This window comes from Lutzomyia longipalpis, chromosome 2 (genome assembly GCF_024334085.1).
Source record: "Lutzomyia longipalpis isolate SR_M1_2022 chromosome 2, ASM2433408v1".
Classification (NCBI taxonomy): domain Eukaryota; kingdom Metazoa; phylum Arthropoda; class Insecta; order Diptera; family Psychodidae; genus Lutzomyia; species Lutzomyia longipalpis.
Window position 1 is genome coordinate 19204987 of NC_074708.1, and position 16745 is coordinate 19221731.

General features: G+C 29.8%; 2 protein-coding genes across 4 annotated transcripts in view; one reads left to right on the forward strand and one right to left on the reverse strand.

The window, feature by feature from the left end:
* Positions 1–16745, forward strand: part of LOC129789442 (uncharacterized) — an 885568-nt gene that overhangs the window by 447149 nt on the left and 421674 nt on the right. The gene's annotated exons all lie outside the window — the stretch shown is intronic.
* LOC129789357 (protein spaetzle 3) lies at positions 985–13633 on the reverse strand. 3 transcript variants are annotated; one of them, XM_055826135.1, is made up of 7 exons: positions 13532–13633; positions 8816–9758; positions 6738–6859; positions 4649–4773; positions 2655–3041; positions 2302–2427; positions 985–1797 (listed from the first exon to the last, which is right to left on the reverse strand). In XM_055826135.1, exons 2-7 carry the CDS (start codon positions 9516–9518, stop codon positions 1641–1643), a joined length of 1620 nt encoding a protein of 539 aa, XP_055682110.1. In that variant the 5' UTR covers positions 9519–9758; positions 13532–13633; the 3' UTR covers positions 985–1640. The 3 variants fall into 3 exon arrangements, with proteins under 3 accessions (XP_055682110.1, XP_055682112.1, XP_055682111.1); XM_055826137.1 differs by lacking the exon at positions 13532–13633 and adding an exon at positions 11513–11888 and having other exon boundaries at positions 8816–9743; XM_055826136.1 differs by lacking the exon at positions 13532–13633 and adding an exon at positions 11513–11888.

The window sequence follows — 16745 nt, forward strand, 5'->3', positions numbered from 1 at the left end:
TGTTAATCTTGTTATCATATTAGTCAGGTATATGCATTCTTTTTAATCGGTACAAAGAGTCTCAGAATTTACTGCCATAGGCATCTAAACCCAAATCATCACCATTTTGATGTCGTCCTCTAATGTTGCGTGTATTATTCTTTTAATGCGATCGCATGCACGCGCTTCTTGATAGATAAAATCTGGAATAGGTGAAGCCAAGGTAAAAACACTTTATGGGTTTTAGTTCACAAACATCCTCTTACGTACACTTTTTTATATAATTGCAAACAAGTATTAAATCCTTTCACTTTGTAAAGTTCCCACAAGAATTAAATTTGAGGAAAAAAAATTATGAGGTAGGTATATTACTTTGGTTGAAATTATGAATCTTTTCGAACAATTTTAATAGATTAATTGAGAAATCTTTAGAAAAATGGTTCTATAATAAAAGTTTTATTTAAAATAAAGGATTTGGAAATTTTTTCTTATGTCTTCATGCGCTGGATCATGTTCATGTTTCTGCATTTTTAAAAGATGTTGTGAATAATTTTAATCAAATAACGGTCATATCATTCAAAATGTGTTTTATGGCAAACCTTGGGACACACACGCAAAATTTCATGAAACATTTTCAATATTTTATTTCTTGGCTAACCGTTTTATGTATTAAAAAATATATTTTTTTTTTTATAAAAATTCTCTTTTGTGTTTTCACAAATTCAACCCTATCTTTATTTCCCTAACAGATTTTCACAACACTCAATATTTAATAATTTGAATGAATAAAAATTACCTTCACTACATTGTCCCGTCATTATGTAGAACTGCGTGGAATAGAATTTTCTTATCTTCTTTGCTAGTCAATGATAATTGTTTTTTGATTCACACAGGAATAGTTACCTACCAAAGTGTCCTGTTTTATCAATTAATCATATTTTACGCCACATCAAAGAAAATCTCCTGTAGAATGAGTATTGTGCATTAAAAGAAAACAAATAATAATTACTACATTTGAGCAGATCATATTTCATTATTGTTTTTCCTCGTCGTCACAAATTTCTAGAATCTAAGTAGATCAATCTTATAAATATTTACTACAAAATATGTCTCAATTAATAGCCACATAATATGTATATAAAAAAATCTATAAAGGACAATTTCAATTATTTAAACTTAATTCTATATAACATTATTCTTACAAATGACACACTTAATAATTTGGAATAAGGTCTACATTATACGCATTATGTATGTATGATATGATAGTATGAGAGGAGTGATAATAAATATTATCATGTTACATCTGAGAACAAATTGCATCATAAAATTGTCTATTTCGATTCCTAATCTCCTTATAATTAGTCATTTTTTTTTCTTTTATTAACTAAAACTCAAAACTTGACGTTTATCGTTGCTTTGTGTCGAAGAATGCTTGAGAAGAGTTATAATTATTTTACATAAAAAATTATTTAAAAGATAAACATAGAATGAATAATATAAACAAGTGCAAAAATACATAGAGAAAAGCCGGCAGACAAAAAAAAGATCAGATACTAATATATACCTATCAATTAAATACATAAAGTGCAAGACTGCATAATAAAACTTTCGTCGAGTAAGATTAAAGAAAAAACAGAGTAGATGGAATATGAATTAAATTAAGGATTGCATCGGCATACACAACATGATGGAAATAGGAACCAATCCATGAAAATCCCTTTACAATCGTTGTCTGGATCATAGGCCAGTAGTCTGTGCCATTTGTACTTTTGTTCACAGGCACATTCTCCGCCGCAGCGGGTGGTTTGTTGTTTGCTATTATAAAAAGAAACAAAAAAAAAGAAATTATTAGTCAATTAATAACAAGCTCATGTTTACGAAAGTTCATTCACATTAAGCAATATTAAAATTTATATTATTTAAAAATTTAAAGTTTCTTTAAGAAAAAATAATATCTTATATCTACCTTTTCCTGTTTATAATATATCAAATATTATTATTTTCTAAAGTAAACATTTTCAACTGGATTGTCTAAATAATAATTTCAGAGCAAATTGAATCTTACTCCAGTTAAATGAATTTATTCGGATTATATTCTCGAGGTAGTACCATTCTCTAAATTAGATCAAAATTTTACTTATATATCTAATTCCATTGATTTATAAAAAAAACCTCGTTATTTTATAATAGATAGTGAATTAACAAAAAAATTACTCATGTCTTGTAATCAATGACGTTTTCAACCTCATTGGTTCTAATATAAAAATTCTTTGATATGTTTAAAATTTAAATAAATTACACAATATAGGTAATACTTACGTGCAGACTTCTTGGTGAATTGCCTGCTCAAAATGCTGTGTATTTACGATGGCACGAATTTTTCCTGCTGAATTGGAAGCCCAATAAGGTGCTACAATTTCTACTTTAGATTCGCAAATGTCCAGGCTGAGTAAAAAATGTTAAAAACTCAATTAATAATTAAACATTTAATCGTAATAAACAATTAATTTAGTAATAGTTATTAATTATTTATAAAAATCATTCCAAATCCCGGATTATTAGTTTTTCCTCTAACTTGCAATTGTAATAAAAAATTTGCGAATTTTTTTTAATTAAAATTAATTAAATATGGAAAAAAAAGAATATTTTAGAAAGTAATTTGTAATTCTTACCGTCCACTGCTGTCGTTTGCATTTGTCGGTCCAGGATTGGTAATTCTTTGGTTACCCGCATTTACAGTGCTTCGATTTCCAATATTGATGTTAACATTAGGTCGCTGACTCTGCCTTTTACTTCGCCACTTGCTGAAGTATGAGTCACCGGTGGGGCCGGCGTCGCGAATGGGATCGGGTCCAGATCCAGGTGGACCTATCATATCAGGTACACCTGGCATTTCACTCCACTCCCAATCATCATGCACCTCAGATTGGTTGTCAGTACTCCGTTTTTTCTTCCTAAGTCGCTGTAACGGTGGACCGTATTGTGAGGTCATTTGAAAACTCCCATACATCCGCCGCATTAGAGCCTTATTCTCGTCAATGAAAGTTGCTATGCGATCTCTGAAATTGGAAAAAAAAATTTAATTTTATTAGTAACTTTTACATACAAAGTTTACTTTACAAATTCTCACGGGGAGATGTAAAAAATTTTCTCTCTGTCAATTGCTAAAACTTACAGTTTAGAGTAATTTTTTTTAACAGAAATTTGTTGACTTAAATTTCTTTTTCCCAGCTACCTACCTATTTATACATTATAACACCCAAATAAACAAAAGCTCAATGATCTATGTGATTTTTCGTGGTGTGACAAAATCAAATGATCTTTGCAATCATGTGATGTCCCAAATGGTAAATGACTTAAATTTCAGTGGAATAATTTTGAATTTAAAATTATATAATACAACTACGGAATCACATTTCCCAATGTCCTAACTTTATACTCTTTTGTCCACCTTTTTTTATTAAAAGTGGACATTAAGAATGAAATTATGTATGTATGGTTTAAGTGAAATCTATTTTGGATGTAAAAAAATTTAATTGCTACTTTCTTGATCAACTAGATTAAACATATAAATGTAGGTATTGCCAATACTTTATCTTGAGATTTATATATACACAAATTTTTATACAATATGTAAATTTTTCAGCATTAATGTTACATCATACCGTTGATTCCATGTGTGGTGTGAAAAAAATCGAATTTGACTTTATTTGTACTGTCTGTGAGCGACTTTTTGGAAATGCCTTTGAATTTCTTATACATATTTTGCTTTAATACCCCCGACGACATTTAACTCAAATTCAGGTCGTGGTTACGTCTTTTCTTATTGTTTGTAGCATTTGTAGAGGAGAAAGAGAGAACCAGAAAAAATCTTCACAGCGAACTATTAAATTGTATTATGCGAGGAACAAGGGCAAATATTGCAAAATTAACCATGCTCTTGCACATCAAATTGTGTACATTATATAACATATGTATGTATGTCTTGAAAAAAATCACAAGAAAGTGTTGGGAGTCACAAAGCGTTTTGAAAAATGGTGCAAAATTTGATGTTCATGAATTTTGAATGGAACGAAATATTTACAATGATTTTTTTCAAGAACGTTTATACGCTATTGCTGTGACATGAACTTCAAAATGCCTCCAAAAATCGTGATTCACTCATTCATATAGGACATTATGAAGCATATTATATGTTATATACAAAAAAAAAATAACAAAAAAATACATAATTCTTTTCTGAAACTCAATCACAATTTTACGCGAAATTTGTCACAGATAAATTGATATTTCAATGCAGTTGGAAGTACAAATTTCCATTTTTGCAATTTATCATTCCTTTCATTTCTCACAACATGATAAATTTATGGGATTGTGCATAGGAAAAATAATAGTCTTCACTACGTTGCCATGAAAAGGAGATAGTAAAAGACAAAAAAAAAAGCAATGAGCGAAAACTATTTTTGAGAGATTGTAAAAATATCAATGAATATTATACGTGATGATGACTAAGCATAGCTAAAATCTTGACTCTTTCTTTAGCTAAAAGATGATTTCGATTGATTAAAAAAAATTATAACGTTTGCAAAATGACACTCCTATTAATCTATTACTTTTAAAATTGTTGCAGTTATTTCGTTAATATTGGAACATCAAGAAAACTTACGAAGGATATGTATTGCCAGCTGATGGGCAGAAGAGTTGATAATTTCTTTTGACGCATGGTATACCCCTAATGATTTCTCCACGAATATCAATCCCAAGTGCCACTGAGAGCGCAGTCCATAGGATCTAAAGGTAAGAAAACAAATTAAAAAAAAAATAAATTAGCTGAAGAAAGAATAAGAAAACACTGTGTGAAGGTTTTGCATCTGCGTGAACTGAAAAGATCATGAAGACATAATGTGTAATGACGAATTAGATTTAGTGCTGTTAATTTTGGATGATATGATATTATTTTTTTTCTTGTAAATGACAATGAATTACTTTAGAGCTTTTTTATAAATGATTTTTTGTGTAAGAAAATAATGGAAAATGTGTCAAAGAACCATCGATTTTCTCCACTTTAATTTTAATAACACAAATTCAATAGAATTTCCATTTTATTACTCTGATGATATAATAAGATTTATGTATATGCATTTGCACAGACATTTGCATAATTTTAACGATTTTTACTAATGAATTGACCTAATTTGTATTTGACATTCACTTCAACAAAAATCAATTCACATGGGTACCTATAAATAGAGCTTTTTAGCCCCAATTGGTATGGGTATATTTTAAATTTACCTACAATTTCACAATCAAATTAAAACATCTTTTTTGTACACGTTTCTTTTATAATTATAATTAAACTGGGTAAATACATACATACATATACAATTTTATATTTCCTCTATTTCCCAAATGATTCAATCTGCAGACTAAAAGAGAGATAGAGTCCATTTTTTGTGTCTGTATGTCGACACAATCGGAGATCAAAATAAAATAGTGAAAGTGAATTGAAGTTACGACACTTCTTGATTAATTAGATTGAAATTTAATAGGTCTTCGCTATGGAAATAGTATATTAAAAAACAGGAAGATTCACCGATGATTTCTTTTTGATTTCATTTTTATTATGATAGTAAGCCAATGAGATAAATCTAACACATAACAATCAAAAAGATTTTTAGAAATTTATGTACAGCAAAAATTATAAAAACATTTTTGAAGATTTCAAAAAGAAATAGAAGATAATTTTCAAAAATAGAAGTTTATTTAATTGCAATTTTGAAATAGTAATTAAAACAAAATTATAATATAAACTTAAAACAATGACATTAAAATCGTCTAATAAATTGAATTCACATTCAAAAAATCCTCTTTGTAAGATAAATGAAATATTTTAAAATTTTAATTCAGAAACTTAAAATTTTTGGATTCTAAATTGTACCTATAATAAAAATTTAAAAAAATTGCTTTTAGTGCATATTTGTTCGAAAATATAGTAAGATTTCTATTACAAAGACACAGATATCAAAAACTAATTTTCGCCTTGAGGTGTTCACTTAATAACAGAGCTGACTTCAAAAGTATATATGTACATAACATTAGTATTATGTACATATTCTTAATATTTTATGAGAACTTATTTCAAAACATTTTGATTTTCTACGAGAACTTAATGTCTAGTGAGTATTTCTTTGTAGCATTATAAGAGAGGGGATGATCCTCAAATAAATACACTCTTGAATATTTGCAAAGTACTTTTGCACAATGCAATAAAAGAAACGCCGAAGCAACTTGACGATTTATACTTAAATTTGGGTTAAATGGAATGTAAATGTTTATTATTGTAGTAGTTTAATGTAACTTGGAAATTATATTATAGTTGTGAGTTCAAATCTCTAGATTAAATTTAATATAATAATACTTATCTCATAGATCAATCTTTACCGATATCGACGGTAGGTACAATTTTTTAAAACTTACAACAATATTCCAAATAGGCAGATATATATTACATATTTACATACATCTCTGTATATATTCATATTGTAATGGTAATTTTTCATTCTTAGAATTCATTCATTACTATTGCCTTTGCGATTTGATAGATGAATGAGGCGAGTTGCATAAAGCATTATGTGTATGATTATGAATGACAAAAAATATGTTAAATGCTGAATTGATGGATCATAATGAATAAAAAAAAGTCGAGATGATATTTGAAATACATATGTCAGAAAAAAAAATTAAAATATACGAACCGGAATTTGAACCAAAGAGCCATTATTCACAGTTGGATATGAGAAAAGAGGAACAACAGGGACAGATCCATTTTTTATAAATATAGGTCCTTGAATTGGTGTCACAGTCGGCATTTTTCCATCTTAACACGGTAAAAATAATTAGGTAGGGGAGAGCGGGGCTAATAAAGTCACTTAAGGGTTTGGAAAAAGCCAAAAATATCATATTTCCTAGCTAGATAGAACAAAATGATCTGAGAAAGAGTTATAGGGCAGTAAATTTCCTAAAGAAATGAGCTAAACATTTCGCTTTATCTATTTGGGAAATATGATATTTTGAGCTTTTTCTAAACCCTTAAGTGACTTTTTTAACCCCGGTCTCCCCTATTATTTTTTAAGATTCTAAGGAATTCTTTGATCATTGTGTTCCCTAAAAGATCCTATCAATATTTCTCTATTAAATGACTTATTTTTTTATGCAAAAGAAAATTATTTAGGTGTTCATTTTTGCGAAATGGTCTTAGGTTATATTACACTAGTTAATGATACATAGAATTATCTTTTTCAAATTAAATAAAAAAAAAAGATTTTGTAGTGAATTCGTCTTCTATTGTATCTAAAAATAAATTTTGAATCAACGTGCTGTATCGAACTACTTTTGGATGAGGTAAAGACGGAGGAAAATAGTGTCAGGTGCTATTCTTAAATACAGGAACCGGACACGGATACAAAAACATCAAATTTTTAACGTGTTATTGACTCCATGTGAAAAGAACAGATTATGATGGGATTCAATCAAGCGCGAGAATCTATTGGGAATTCCATGTGGATTTGAGAATAATGTTCATACTTAATCTATTTTGTCCAGACTTTTTTGCTTCCATTTTGTCTCCAATAATAAATTACAATCATCATTGGGAAACTTTAAAACTATGGTGTAGACATTCAGCTGAATCATTTTAAACAAATACATAGCAAGAACATTGCTTAAAGAAATTGCGTGAAAAAGTTTACCATATAATAAAATGGTTTCGGAAAAAAAATACATAAAACTCCTATTTATATATAATTCGTGTGACAAATACATAGAATGTAGAACGCGCGACACAACCAAAAGTAGAAGAATTGAGGTGGGAGTGCGATGCTCAAATTTCCCGAAAAAAATGGCAATAAACGTTTCACTTAAAGCAAGGCCCAAGTATGGTGAGTTTGAAGATTTCTTTTAGATGTACGTATCACATTCTTAAAACGAGTTTTACTGTAGGTACAATTAACTTAAAAGACATTAACATTTTTGTATTTTTTAATTGATGAATTTTCCAAATTTGGACCACAAATAATTCACCGGCATTCGCTAGCTCCAAGAGAATCCATTAATGCCACTATGTATTGCAAGTATTATTGAGTTTGAGAATTTATATTTTACATTGTGCCAATCCCCCCCTCTTGGTCATCTTCATACAGAAGGGGCGTATAATTGATTTTTTTAATACTATTGTATTGAACTCTTTTTAAGTATGAAATTAGGAAGCCGCAAAATATTTCATACCTATAGTCTTTAGGCTGCCTAATATTACAAACATTTAATGTACATACATATATGTAAATATATGATCATGCCATAAAGCAAATTATCTGCCTTCTACTCTTTTGCGCTAATTCTCTAAACTTTATAGACTTACTTTCATTTCTGTTTATTATGTTGAAAGTGAATCCCATTGAAACTTAAATGCAAAAAGCTTTGTAAAGTAAAATTAATATTATATAGCCAAGGTACATATTCATCATCATTTCTTTTCGTATGGAATACTTTGGCGTTGAGTTCTTGAGCATCGCAAAATAAATAAATAATTTATTGATGGAGCTATAAATCTATTGAGATTAGTATTTTATCCGTTAATTAGAGAGGTATTACATTTTATCGCGTGTGCTCTTGTATATAATTTTATATGTCGGTGAACTGACAATAGTACGATGAATGTCGAGAGAATTTATTTCTCAATCTTTTTGTCTACCTACAGCATCTGTTGCAGCACGTCAATTCGTTTTTATTGAGCTTAAAGAGGGGTAATATTTTTCTTTGAATTTTGGCATCTCACCTGGGGTTTGTTGCTGCTTACGCCGCGAATCGGGACTATTGTCATCGTGATCATTGTAAAAGTCATCACTTTCTTCCTCATCGTAATCTAGAACCGCGTGAACTTGCGTGTGGGATCCCTGGCCAGCATTTACCTTTGTATATCCTGGTGGACGCTGTGGATACCCAGCCGATGGAGATTGTTGATGGGTTTTCTGTGTCTGTGGCACATTTCGTGAACTATTCGGTGGTTGCGTGGGTGGTGCTGAGTATGGTTGACCGTTGTTGTAATTGTTTTGTGGATTTGCATTGTTAAAGAATTGCTGGGTGTTGCTACTAGTTGACGATGGCGGTGAAGGCATGGTGTACAGACCCTCACCGTATGTCCTTGACGATGGTTGGTAGTTCCGTGGTGTATGCGAAGGTGAGGAGTATGCACTCTGTCCCACTGGTGGCTGAGGGCTCATCGGTGGGGGTGGCAGATAATTATTTCGTGTACGGTATTGTGAATTTCGCGGTGGTGCATAGGGGCTATTCTTATAGAAAGCTTCTTGATCATGCTCACTTTCCGGCAATGGAGCATCATTTTCTTGATGACCTGCCGGACCATATAGTAAATTATTCACCGCTGAAATGTGTTGTGGTGGCGGTTGCAGTGGGTTTAAACTTCCCACCCACGGTTGATTGACAGCACCAAAAGGAAGTGAAAAATTTGCCAAAGCCATAATTGTTGCCTATATGCTATATCTTCCTTCTGCAGAATTTCTTATATGTTCTAGAACACTATTCACACTATTAACACAATTGTACTCAACTACACCCCACTTCATACGCACTTTATGTCTTTTATGGTGAATCAGTTCAATTTTCAATCAATTATATTTAATAGCGCAACACTAATTCGTTTATGCTATACATTTTCCTATGAATGGGTATTTTTCTTCGGAAAACTGTAGAAAGCACATCTTATCATATTTGATAAGTAAAATTTAGTAAATTATTTAAAATTCGTACATTTTTAGCATTGAGAGAAACTGAAATTGTATTATTGTAAAAATATTTGCATAGAAAGTGAAATTTTGACACATCTGGCGTTTTCAGTAATTTATTCAAATTCGTTTGAATACGAATTATATAATTATATCTCCACAACTAAACACATACTATAGCGATCGAGTCTCTTTTTACCTCTTCAATATACACAAATTTTCTATATTCGGTCGATCAAAAAGTTCGTTATATATAATTTTACTTTTTAAATATTCCTTTTTTTTAGCCAGAAAAGGGATAAAACATCTATTTTTTTTCTTTTTTGTACACCCTGTACTTATGTGGAAAATTTAGAACACATTCTCTATTTTTCCTCTTATTTATCAATTCAATGTGTTGACTTGAGGTAAAGTTAGTCATTCATTTTTTTCGGAATTTTATCTTTTATATATGAAATAAAAAAAAAACAGAAAAAAATCTAGTCTTTTTATGGTTTCAGCAAAGCTTCAAACAATATTGACTTAAAAATGTGAAAAATTACTTTACAGCAAGTGTGTGTGTTTTCAATATTGTTACCTTATCTCACACATCTTTTATGTATTTTTTTCTCGTTTATTTTACACTTTCTTCTCGGAAGAAAGTACATATATGTATTAATATTGTAGGTATATTCTTCCTGGAAGTGCGATAGGAATGATAAAATAATACAATTATCACAAAATATTTCCAATGACTATCTTTTAATCAATTATCTCACACAGCCGTGGTGAAAATGTAAAAGGAAAATTATATATCCATCAATTTTATTATTATTTTATATGTAAATTCAAAAAATTGCACGAACGCCGTGTTTACGTTTCATTGAAAATTGCTTCTGAGAAAGACTTCAATGGGAGAGCAGACTGGGAAATAGCTGTGTCAGAATATATTTTTTCTTACTCTACACTCAACATCTCTATATCATTTGATGAGGAAAAAAGTGACTCAGTATTGTAAATAAAAATAAATATGTATTTATATAATACCTAATAATAATTTATGCAAATATTTATTACAATTTCAAATTCATTCATCAAATGTGTGGCTTTTTGTCATGAAGCAGTACACGACATATTTTATTTTATAGAGCATTAATAAGTAGGTACCGCAGGTATACATATCTATGGTATCCGTTATGATATATATTTATTAAAAAAAAACACATTCAATTCAAATTCAATTCCTGCTATATGTTAGTCGAAATGAGCATTTAAAAATTACATACAATATTGCGATACAATCGAAGAAAAAATCAACATTTTACGAGACGATGCAGAGATGCTCGTATGATAATTATATACACACACATGAGAAAAGCTGCTTTTCACCTCATCTCTATAAGAAATTTTTCGAAATAACCAACTCAATGTCATAACTCATTACGATTATCTGGTGTCATACAGAGATTCCATGCATATATAAAAAAATATATATATTCCCATATTCTCTGTGTGTAAAAAGGAAAAGAAGTTTTTCGTGTAATTTTTCGATCTGTTTTCTTTTTTATAATAATTCTTCCATCCATGAGCCAATAATTAAATTAAAGAAAAAGCAACGATCACACTGGCGCCATTGAGAGACAATTTAATATGCCAAAAAACCACACAAAATTTTCTTTATTCAAAGTAGCGATAGTTGAGCATTTTAGCTATATATGAATATACTATCTGTATATATAGTAAACTCTCACATCAATAAATCTCACTAAACACCCATCCAAAGTCGTTTTATAAAGAGAAATTATTATTTAAATAAAAGCACTTTTTGGAGTTTTTTTTTAATAAATGTAAAACTAATCTTTCATAGCTGATATTGCTTTTCCATTTCCTCTCATTTTAATGAATTAATATAAAATGTAATAAACATTTTGAATCAGGACTGTAATCCTTTGAGAAAATGATGCATTAAAAAATTTCTAACACTCCAATAATCCAACTGATTTATTTATACACTTTTATTGCAAAATATATTTGATAAACTTCACTTTTACTTAAAAAAAAAAGATCGCGCGATTTGAGAGAGAGGTGATCGCACGATCATGTGTTTCCACGGCGAACAACCAACTGAGACTGAATGTATTTGATATTATGCAAATATACCAGACTCCGCAGTGTGTAAGGTATATTAAATTTTTCTCCACGCGTCACCCTCACCACATGCTTCATGCACAATTGTGTACAACACTATGCTATACATATGTAACCTAAAGAGCTATTGTATGTATTAAACATCCATAAGAGAGACGTCATAATACAGCGCGACGGTCATGTGTTGTACCTTCTCTTAAAACGCGCGCCAAACTTCTGCAAAACTGTACTTACTTTTGAGTCGTGTGTGATTCTCAAATAAATTGAGTTTCAACACTTTTACGTACACAATATATTATACTGCAAGATCGCAGTGATGTGATGGTACATCAGGGTGACACTGCAGTAAGTTTTTACAAAATTAGATAATCATCCTAAGTATTTGACATTCAAATAAGAATAATGTACAATGTACCTGTTGAGTTTCTTAAATTAGCATTTATACAACCCATACGAAAACAAAAACTATATATATATTTTAAAAATGTATAAATATTTGATGTTCTATGATTTCCAAATTCAATCTTTATAGTCTAAAGCAATAGGCATCTTTAGAATCATCTTGAAATGAAATGAAATCATCATTATGTACCGCAAAGAATTAAATATCCTAGAAGTTAAGTAATGTTCTTTTTATTTCTTATTCTTATTTCTTTAGTATGTGATCATTTAATGACATTTTTTATATGTACTTTTAGTCTAGATTTTGTAAATAAAACGAACACAGTGGTGTAATGAGAGAGGACGCTTTGGTGTTTTAAAGAAAATAACTGAATTTCAGATTAAAATTATATGAAAAATATCGTAAAAAGTATTTATAAGCAATATTAAAATATTAAACGTTAAGAGAATAGCTCAAAATTATCAAAAGTTGCTTATTCAAACGCAATAGTCCTTTATATGGTTTAGTAATTTTTACTCCAAAAATATTCTTCTTAATCGTTTTAAGAGTAATTCAAAAACTATCTGACAGCCTAAAAACATTTCCGTTAATAAATTCCAGCTCGACCCCTGTAAGAACAATAATCGTATTGGTAGACTATTGTCGAAAATTTAGATTAAGAATCTTTTAAAGCAAATTGATTGAAATTTCATCCCGATTTGTTAAATAAAATGTAAAAAAGAGGATAAAGGTGTCAAATATTTAACATTGATTACATGTAAAGTCTACATCACGAAAATACACACACATACATGCAATAAAGTTTTACAAAGAAAATAGAGGAATATATTGAGATCTTTTGAAAAAAATTTCACAAGGTTTTATCACTAAATAAAAAATTGTATCACAATCTTACTGATTTGTAGCAGTAAATTGGATTTCACGATGAAATTCTAATTATCAGGAAAAATCAAGAGCAATGAAGAAAAGGATGATGCTTTAATTTTCTATGAAGGAGGAGCTTTTCTTAAGAATGCAAAGAAAGTTGTATTAAAAATTTAATCTCCACATATTTAAGAGATTCAATTAATTAATATGAAAAAAATTTCAAGCACCACATTTTAGCACCATTACTCACACAATTTACAGAGAATTTCATGAAGGAATTCTGTATCAAGTGAACGTCATCATTTTTGCACACTTACGGATACACGTCTTGGAGATTTTTCTCTCTACTCACCAGTAAAGTTGGGAAGAAAAGTTTCCACATGATTTCTGTAGAGCGTCTTTTTTTCAGTCTGACTTTGCAAGTGTACTTTCGCGAACTTCCCAGAAAATGTATGACGTATAGTAAATTGTAGATCCGTTAATCCTTTGTGAATGCTGCATTTTATCCGGCAAAGGCACTTGAGGTTCCATCTTTGGGCAAAATTAATATCCCAATCCATATTTGATTTTTAAAAAATTGTATATAATTAGTTTTTTTTTAAAGGAAATAACATTTTAAAAAATATCCTTTTATTATACTAGATATTAAAGACAATAATATATTCTTTTCAAAAGCAGGTATAGCTTACCTCAAACAACCTATTTGCATTAAACAACATACAAGGAAGAAAATAAGTTACGATAAATATGTGAATTCTCAACGAAAAAGTTATGCAATATGTGTACGGGTACATGCACGCAATTTTTCTCATAGCATTGACTTTGGCTTTTTAATTGAGTTATAATATTACAGAAAGAATTATGACCCACTTAAAATAATTAATTTGAATTGTGTAATTGTGACAAAAAGGTGAAGAGATAATTAGAATGATAAAACTTATGTGTTTGCTTTTAACGAGACACTAACAAACATGCTTGGAGGTCTAAGAGAAAAGAAAATAATTAGTGATAATCTTACGTTTCAATGATTACAGAGATTAATCATTGAAGTGAGAAAATAAAGTTTGATTGAGGTAGAATGCGAAAGTCATGATTTACCCCCTTATTGTATTCTTGGTGATATTTTGTATATTAAATCAACTCTTAAATCTCATACACACCATAAAAATTAATTCTGCAGGTCGGTTGACCTCGCTTTTGTGTGAAATGTTTAATGTATTAGTCTCACGATTCTTGATCGCGCAATTTTATTAATTTATTACAAAGAATTGCACCAATTTTGTCGCTCCAGTCTACCAAATACACTGAATGGATAAAAAAAATTGCAATTTAGTACTAGTTTAACGAACTTTTGGTGTCAATACAAATTCCATATACATTTACCACCAAATTCAAGGATTGCTAATTCTTAGACTTTTGCTCTCATATATTTTTTATATGACAAAACCGTAGAAATGGAAAGTACCCTGAAGCTGTACGTACACCATATGTATGTATATAGTAATGGTAATAAAAAAAATCAATAAGCAATAATACCGGTCACACCCAAGAAGTGAATGCCACACTTTATTTTAATCTATATGTACCTACTTTATTGTCATTGTGCTAAAACTCAAAATAAATACGATCAACATTTTAATTATTGAGTGTTTAAGCTATACATTTTACTCTTCCTGTACTAGATAATGATATTTGAAAGTCAAAAACAAGAGATTATATTTCAAGAAATAAAATGCCAAGAACGTCTTAATTTTTTGTTTAAATTACCAGATCATTCAGTTCTAAGTTGATGATTTTCTAGACATTACAAAATTGAAGAAAAAGCAAAGTGAAATTAACTTGGAGGATGATCTGGCAGTAATGGAGCGCTATACCGCGAAACTGATTTAGTTTTGTAACGAATAAATGATTTATAAAAAAAAAACCTACAAGTAGGAGCTTTCCGAATTTATTTTTTTTTTATATTTAATAACTCGTTCGCGGAAATTGTGAGGAAAATCAAAAGAAATATTACCTACCTAAGTTAAAAATCGAGCGAATTGAGAGTCATTATCTACATATTTCCCATTGTTTTATAATTTAGATTGCTATTTATAAAAATCACATTATAGTGATTTGGTTGCTGTCAGCTATTGGAGCTATAGTGTATAGATATCATTTCCTGACTCTAACCAATCACTCACCTCAAAAATGCTCAATTGAGAAATGCCTTGAAAACTGCCACCTTTTTTGTGATCACCACATGCCAATTAAAATTTTAACACTATGTCATTCGCAAAACTCAGCGCAATCCTTATCGGATTCTGGATTTGTGTATCAATAAGAGTTTCCCCATAGAGATGAAGAAAAAAATCTTTCAATGAATTTAACTCACATCAGAGATTATGATTCTACTAAATCCTGTATGTCTCAATCGAAGCGGAACTCAATCGTGAAACACCACTCATTTTTTTTCCTATTCATATAGTACGTTTGTGAATATAGAATGATTAGAAATCACATATAAATCTGTCAACTGACATCTTTAAATTCATGTGGCTTCATATTTATACATTGTCATACATATCCGTCTTTGAAAATATTTCTGGACCTATAATGCTAACGAGTAATGGATACATAGTGACAAAAACGACACAAAAGTATTTCATTGAAAAATTTGCAAATACATAGGGGAAGACGGGGTAATTTGGCCACTTTGGCAAAGTCATTAATGGGAATATCTCAAGTATGGTAAATGCTAGAAAATCCTTTTCTCCACAGTTTATACTCCCCATAGAGATAATCAATCGTACCAAGTTTGAGGAAAATCCGATCATTAGATTTTCTTTTATTTTATAAAAATCATTTTTTCACTTTTTCAAGTGCTTTTGGCATTTTGAATGTACGTCATTTTCGAAAAATTTTTAACACTTAAAAATTAACTTTTAAGCCATTAAGGGTCATTGATCCATCATAAACACGATAGTGACATCCATTTTCCGATATCTCAAACAGATTTTCCTGTGGGAATGGTTTTATCCGGAAAATTGGAGTGGGGTAATTTGGCCACTTGAGTTTTTCCGGCACATTTTCCGACGCACATTTAAGATATTTATTGTGGTTATGCCTTTTAATGTTTTCTTATAGATTATAAGCAAAGTAGGATAAAAAATTTTAACTAAAAAAAGAAATTTATGATAATTTGAAAAATGGCCTTTTTGAGTTCATGCTCGTTTATGGTTCAGAAAATGATAAAGTTTGAGGCTCTGTTAAATATTTTTATCTGGCAAATTACTGGAAACGTATCTTAGATAAATATCCTATCTACCAATAAAATAATCAAAAAAATAAATTTTTTTTATTGTCCAAAAATTTTTAATGTTTAATAATTTGTGCGCCAAACTGTCCAAATTACCCGTGCTCGGGGTAATTTGGACACTAAGCTAAGGGTCCAGGAAAATGGAAAATTCACCCATTTCTCATCGAGATAGAGAAAAGTGTTTTATGGGGAAGTTGTAGGCCGGAAAATTTCCTACAAAATAGGGCTATTTGGTTTTCTTCATACTACCAAACTTGCTTGATATATC